The 254-nt window shown below is 68.5% G+C and overlaps 1 protein-coding gene across 1 annotated transcript in view; it reads left to right on the forward strand.

The window, feature by feature from the left end:
- Positions 1-254, forward strand: part of MAN1B1 (mannosidase alpha class 1B member 1) — an 8,019-nt gene that overhangs the window by 4,112 nt on the left and 3,653 nt on the right. Inside the window, 1 exon segment of the mRNA XM_015572343.1 lies at positions 99-249. Coding sequence (XP_015427829.1) covers positions 99-249 — 151 coding nt within the window.

The following is a 254-nucleotide window of genomic DNA, read 5'->3' on the forward strand; positions in this document are numbered from 1 at the left end:
GTGCAGGGCGAGCCCCTGAGGGTGGGGGGGGGCGGTCTGCGCTGTGGGAGGGAGACGCCCTCTGAGCGCCAGCACTGACCACGCTGTGTGTGCATCAGGAAGACTTCGGGAATCGGCTGATGCCTGCGTTCCGCACGCCCTCCAAGATCCCGTACTCGGACGTGAACATCGGCACCGGCGTGGCCCACCCGCCCTGGTGGACGTCCGACAGCACGGTGGCCGAGGTGACGAGCATCCAGCTGGAGTTCCGCGAG

The sequence above is a fragment of the Myotis davidii genome, unplaced genomic scaffold (genome assembly GCF_000327345.1).
Source record: "Myotis davidii unplaced genomic scaffold, ASM32734v1 scaffold609, whole genome shotgun sequence".
In the NCBI taxonomy this organism is placed as follows: domain Eukaryota; kingdom Metazoa; phylum Chordata; class Mammalia; order Chiroptera; family Vespertilionidae; genus Myotis; species Myotis davidii.